A 6,954-nucleotide genomic window follows, 5' to 3' on the forward strand; every position below is an offset into this window, starting at 1 on the left:
GTTAGGTGTTCAATAAGTATACCCTCAACAAATGAGCTAAATAACAGTATAGAATGCTTGGAATAACCACATGTTCTTTAGCCAAAATAGTATCCTGTTCTGATTTTCAACCTTTCATTCAGGCCTTTATCATACTTAACACTTTGACCTGTTAATAAAGGCTTGAATAAATAAAATGCAGGCTCTCTCATTACCTAATGAGATCTAATTTCTGGCTACAAATAAAATTCATGATGGATAACTGGCTGACGATTTTAAATACTGAATAAAACTGTCGCTAAGTGACAAACTACATATTTTTTAAAAAAGAATTAACACATCCCTTGCTTGGGCTTCTCTCCTACATCACTTGTATGCAAGGTTAGAATTCCATCTAACTCTGTCTCATTTCATTTTTTGCCGCAATCTACTTTGCACATCCGGACATGCAGAGGTGCAAGTGGCGGAAAAAAACCAAACTGGTAATTGTTAAGAAACTTTTGCTTTTTACAAGAAATTGATGGAAGGGGAGGAACTAATGTATCTAGCAGGATCTGGCAAGTACACATTCTATAAAATCCTGATTAATGAAGAAATGAAACCAAATCAGGCCACGCATTTTGTGACTAAGATTCGTGTTTGCCTGCAAGAGAGAAAGCGGTGGTCGCCAATACGAAGGACGATGGTCACTTTCTGGTAGCCACTCGGGATGGGCAAGAATTACCCTAAAACAAAACAAGGCTTCGTTCCCTTTTTATGAGGACTTACTCTACGTCAGGCAAGGCGCTGTGCTCATTATTCAATCCCACAGGATAGTTATTATTCTACCCATTTTGCAGGTGAAGAGGTCAAGGCGACTCAAAAAATTTAAGTGACTTGCCCCAAGGAACTCTGCTACCCCAGGGCAGAGCCGAGAAGTCTGACCCCGGCAGCGCGACTCCAAAGCTTGAGCTCCTAAGCCCTGAGCAGCACCGCCCGTCCCGCCCCAGCGTAGCCCCAGGACGGTAACAGGACACGCGTGGGCGCTTCAGCGCTTTTCCAGCGTTGGGCAAGACACGCATCAGGAGCGAGGAAAACGAGGCCCGGGGAAGCTGAGACTCGAACAAGGTGACACAGAGACTTTCTGCCCAGCCTGGGGGCGGACCCCCGAATCCGTCCGGACCACGGTGAGCGCCAGAGCCACAGAACCCACCAGCTCCGCGGCGGCGGTGGCCAGCCCACCGAGGTCAGGCCCGCGAGCAGGTCCGCAGGCCCCAGGACGCCGTCTGCGGAGCCAAGACCAAAGTCAGGCCGCCGCATCTGCCCAGCGTTCCTCCAAGGGCCTTACCGGGTCGCCAGAACTTCACCGGTCCCACGGGCGCAGCCATGCTGGGGTGAAAGGTCACGAGGGAGACTCCACCCCTCCGTTGCGCGTGAGCCCCCGGAGGGGCCGGGGGGCGTGGCCCGCGAGGAGCCTCGGCCCAGGAGGGGCCGGCGGAGTTACGGCCACGCCCCCGTGGTCACCACCACCCACGAGCCACGTGACCTACAGCGGTTCTCTAAGACCGCCCCGGCCCGCCCCCTGGCCCACGTGACCGGGCCCGCCATATTGAGGGAAAGGACGCCGTTTTCCGTGCTCTTTAGTGCGATGTGTGAAGATTCTGGATGCCCTGCCCATGAGCTTGGCGTGGACTGCGTGGCCGCCGTACCCTCCGGAAGGACGAGCTTTGGGAGAAAACCGCCGGCACGAGAGTCTTGCGGCTACCGGCGGCACGCGGTGGGCACGGAGATAATCCATCCCGAATTAGGTGTTACGTGCTGATTATGTTACAAGCCGTCCCAGACCTACTGGGTTTTTTTAAGTTTCCTCCGTAGTTTCAAATGAAGGTTCATAGTAACTACCTCGTGAGTTTGCCGGTCTAGTAAATAATTCTTGGGAACCCACTGTACGCCCAGGTACTGCGGTTTCCGCCCCTTGTTTGCAGTTTCTGTCCAAGGCGGTGGGGAGGGTGAATAGTGAATGAAAAAAATGCTCGATAAACCGTAGTACTTATTATTAGTGAATAAAGCCATCGGAAATGGTATGGAAATTTTCCGGAGCCTTAAGAGTAATGCTCTTAAGTAATGCTCGAAAAACAGTGGGGGGGAAATGGGTTGAAATAAGAGCCTTAGAAATGGGCAGATAAGTTAGGCTAGGGTACTAACCCAGTACTTCCTCCAATTTGACTGCTCATAGGATTCCAGCGCTGGTTAAAAATACAGATTGTAGGCGTGCCTGGGTGGCTCAGTCGGTTGAGCGTTAGGCGTGCCTGGGTGGCTCAGTCGGTTGAGCGTCCGACTTCGGCTCAGGTCATGATCTCCCGGTGTGTGAGTTCGAGCCCCCGCGTGGGGCTCTGTGCTGACAGCTCGGAGCCTGGAGCCTGCTTTGGATTCTATGTCTCCCTCTCTCTCTCTCTGCCCCTCCCCTGCTCACACTGTCTCTCTCTATCTCAAAAATAAATAAAACATTAAAAAAAATTTTTTTAAATAAAAATACAGATTGTAGGCCCTGATCCAATCCTGAGTCAGAATCTCAGGGGTATGCCCTGGGAACCTGAATTTTAGGAACCCCCCCAGATGATTCTTTCAGTCAACAAGCTTGAAAAGGATTCCGCTAGCCCAAAGAAGAGAAGAAATATTTTATGGGTTGGCAACTAATAGGAAGGGATAGGCCTCAGAATTTATGCATTTTTAGAGCTGTGAAGAAAATTCTGCATTTATGAGAAATGGCAGAGTCATGGAAAGACCAAGAGCTTTGGAGATAGTAGATATGATTTGGAATCCTAATTTTGCCATTTGCTCCAGCCTAGCTGTAATATAATCTAATCATGTAAAATGAGTTATTTAAAGGTTCTGCTAAATGACATAACATGTAAAATACCTAACAGTGTAAGACATAAGCATTCAATGTTGGTTCTCATTAACTCAAATAGAGCAAATCCACCAGGGGGAGAAAATACATCAGAATTTACATACCTATATTCATTTTCCAAATATCCCCTTTGATTTATTTCCACAGTAATAAAAATAGGGTTCAATACATGATAATCTCTCTGCCAAGAACTCTTTATTCATCTTTAAAATATACGGGCACCTGGATGGTTCAGTCAATTGAGCATCAGTCTCCTGGTTTCTGAGTTTGAGCATCAGTCTCTTGGTTTGGATCTCATTGTTTCTGAGTTTGAGCCCTGCATCAGGCTCTGTGCTGACAGTGCAGAGCCCGCCTGGGGTTCTCTCTGTCTCCCTGCCTCTTCCGTCTCTCTCTCTCTCTCTCTCTCTCTAAATAAACAAACTTTTAAAAAATAAAATAAAAATATACAGGCCAGCTCTAAGAATAAATTCACTGGCTTAAGCCTTCCTCCTCTGGACTCAGAACCAGTGTGTTCGCTATTGTGTTAACACTTATTTAGTTGAACTATAATTTGCCTCCACTATTAACATGGAGAGCTTCATAAAGATCCTGTCACATTTATACTTAGTTTTAATTCTTCATGTCATTGATCCTTCCTTCTTTTATTTTCACTAAGGGCCAAAGTATAGAAGGAGGGGTTTATACGTGAATACAAGGGAAAATGAAATAAAAGCCACTTTTTATTATTTCTATATTTTAGAAATCACTCTGACTTACATGAAGAAGTCTTCTGTTTACAAAGAGGCAGTGGATTGGCCATTCCCAAATTACTGGATCATAATCTTAAAGCTAGAGGAGACATCTAGCCTAAATTCTTTGTTTTATTGAAGAAAAAAAAAACCTTGGCTCTTGGAGATTAAAAGGACTTGGTCAGACCCAATGAGCTAATTTTAGCATCAGAACTGAAACTAGAATTCAGGCTTTCTAATTCCCAAGCCAGTGGTTTTTCACCCACATGGGCCATTTAAAACCATTAGAGCTTAGCTCTCCTAGGTGAGAATTAGTTCATCGGCCTCAGAAAGTTCTCAAAGCCCGACTGTCCCTAATGGGTTGTTTTGCTTTCACAAACTTCTTTTAGAGGAAACACCTCTAAGTAATAACCTAGATGCCGATGGTGTGGTTTTATTGTCACAAACTAGGAGTGTTTTAATAGACTATCTTATTCTTCTTAACTATTTTCAGAAAGATTGGCCTTAAAATAACCACTCTAAAATTAAAACTTGCTTCTTGAGATGGCATCCAGAATTTAGTTCATTGCCAACAATTCCATGAAAGTTGGTCATTTTGTTACATAGTATATTGTGTAACTTGTGAATAATTGCTTTTCCAGAAAGATAATATTCTTCAAAACCACATGTCATGGATATGTTAAGAAGTTTCTCTGTGCCAGGGCGCCTGGATGGCTCAGCCCGTTAAGTATCCGACTGTTGATTTTGGCTCAGGTCATGATTCCAGGTCCTAGAATCAATCCCTCAGTTGGGCTCCATGCTTAGCATAGAGCCAGCTAACGATTCTGTTCCTCCCTTCCTCTGTCCCCTTTCCCCCTTCCTGCTTGCACTGTCTCTCTCTCCCCCGCTCTCTCAAATAAAAAAATATTATCTGACTGTGTTTCCATCCCTGAACCAATCACCAGGACCACGGAATATGATGTTCTGAGTGGCTTGAACCTCGGTCATTAGCTCCACCCCAAGTCAGCTATGGCTGTGGTCAGCTTCACCAGAACCACATGGACTGAGAGTTGGAAGCAGAATGGTTCCTCAGAGGGAAATCTCAGGATGAAATTATCAGAGGTGGATTGAAGGAAGCAAAAATAACAGATGTCCATTACACCATCCATGCATTCGTGTGTTAGAACTCTTGGCTTCTGAGAAAAAGTCCTAACTGCCCTGGGTCTCCTCCCCAAAGCCAGATCAGAAAGAGCTTTGCTCCAGCCCGAAAAGAGGTTCTTTGCAGAATTGCATGGTACTGGGATTTCCCCCTGGGTCTCAGTGCAGCCCTCTGCAATTTGTAACTTATGTAAATCTGTCTGGTTTGTTGGCTTGCACACAAATGAACGAGTTCACACACATATTAGCATAAGCAAAAGTGCTACTTAGCTCCGAGGATTTGGGTACAGAGGTGTGGAGATCCACTAGGAAAGAGATTCAGCTATCAGGGGAGTGACTGTCACATTGGCCTGAGGGACGGTGCACATCTATGCAGTTGGATGCGCTGGGGAAGGCCTCCTTAGACCTACCAGGTGCTTTCAAGATAGGAAGAGCGTATGCTTTATTGTACAAGCTGGGACACTTCTGGGACTGAAAGGGGATGGGGATCTACAGACATAAACTGGAACTCTGCCAAGCAAACTGGGGCATATTCTCATAGAGTGTGTCTGAATACATTCAAGTCACTAAAGCTTTTGGCAACTGCCCTGGTGCGTTCAGTGTCTGGGCACGCCTCAAAAGTACTGTCGTGGGGTTTATCATCGGGGCATTATTATCCAAATTCTTCACAGTATCATTTAGAAAAAATTTTTTTAATGTTTTTTTTTTATTTTTGAGAAAGACAGAGTGTGAGTGGGGGAGGGGCAGAGAGAGAGGGAGACACAGAATCCGAAGCGGGCTCCAGGCTCTGAGCTGTCAGCACAGAGCCCGACATGGGGCTCGAACTCAACAGACCGTGAGATCATGACCCGAGCTGAAGTCAGACACTTAACTGACTTGAGCCATCCAGGTGTCCCCACAGTATCATTTTTCTTAAGTTTACTTATTTATTTAAGTAATCTCTATATCCAACGTGGGACTTCACTCACGACCCTAAGATCATGAGCCCGGGACCAGCCAGGTGCCTCCCCCAGTATCATCTTTATAGAAGTGTCCTTGTGAAAAATTCTTACCTTATCTTAGTCGCAAGAATTATTCCTGAACTCGAATTTAATCTTACGGACGCTGTGAATGGTGGATCTGACCAGGTTTCTCTCTCTGCCTCAGCTATCGAGAAGCTTAAAGGTAAACATGTGGCCTGCCAAAGGGAGTGTGCTGGTCATTATGGCACGCACATGTAACCTCATTCCCATCCACCCTGGGGCTTCTTCATGTAATTTTTCTTTTACATGATCTGTACCCTAGGTTTTCTTCTGAGTAACCTCAAGTTCCCTTAGTAAAAGATAAATACTCCCCAACCCAACTGCCTACAGGGGTGGGGTGGCCAGCTCTCCAGTTGACTGCTTAAGTTTTTCAAAAGAAATGTCGACCCTGCAATCCAATTGGGTTGACCTTAAAATTGTATGGATCTCTAATTTCAAACAAATCAGCAAGGAGAAAATAAGACAACTGAATTTCAACACCGTTTGATGATACCGGGAAATTTTTAAAGTTGTTCAGGTACGATCTTGATGGTATTGTGGTTTTTAAAAGGGAGCTGTTTTTTGTTTTGACCTTTTAGACAGATATTCTGAAATATTTACAGCCAAATTTGCAATGGCTAAGTCTGCCATTAGATGAGGAAATAATTCTTTCAACAGAAGGGGCAACAAATATTTTGTACCAAAAGTCTGCCCTAGTCACCCTCCCCTCCCCTGGGAGCAGGGCCAATAATGGACATTGGGAACAAGGACCCAGCTCACTCTGATGCAGGTGGTCCTCAGACCTCACCCTGACACGCTCTGCCCTGGAATGATCTTTCCACGCTCAAGTGCCAGAAAAGCTTTACTCCAAGAAACCTGGCCATTTTCTTGGGATCCCATATTTCTCTTGTTCTAATTTCTAATCATTGGCAACACCTCCAGAGAATAATGGTTTGGGGTCCGACTCCACAGAAAGAGGACTCTGTGGGCAAATAAGTTTGTCATGGGCCACATACCTGCCCTCCTCTGAGAAAATCACTGGGATCATCACCTCTCTCAAAACTCTCGAGTCATCCCATGTAAATTTATTTGATCCATCATTTCCCAAACTCAGTTATCATCAATTATCCCGATGCACAGCCTTTTTTATGAACGCCTATCAGCAGTTCCTTAGAACACACTGAGTTGAAATTTCAAATGTGCCTACATTTGTTACTCA

General features: G+C 45.3%; 1 protein-coding gene across 2 annotated transcripts in view; it reads right to left on the reverse strand.

Annotated features, from left to right (window-relative positions):
• Nucleotides 1-1,382, reverse strand: part of DHX35 (DEAH-box helicase 35) — a 62,580-nt gene extending 61,198 nt beyond the window's left edge. For both annotated transcript variants that reach the window (XM_047852579.1, XM_047852578.1), the window contains exon 1: nt 1,307-1,382. In XM_047852579.1, coding sequence (XP_047708535.1) covers nt 1,307-1,346 — 40 coding nt within the window. In that variant the 5' untranslated portion in view covers nt 1,347-1,382. The remainder of the gene's footprint in view (nt 1-1,306) is intronic.
• Between the last annotated feature and the right edge of the window lie 5,572 nt (nt 1,383-6,954).

Source organism: Prionailurus viverrinus, chromosome A3 (assembly GCF_022837055.1).
Source record: "Prionailurus viverrinus isolate Anna chromosome A3, UM_Priviv_1.0, whole genome shotgun sequence".
Classification (NCBI taxonomy): Eukaryota; Metazoa; Chordata; class Mammalia; order Carnivora; family Felidae; genus Prionailurus; species Prionailurus viverrinus.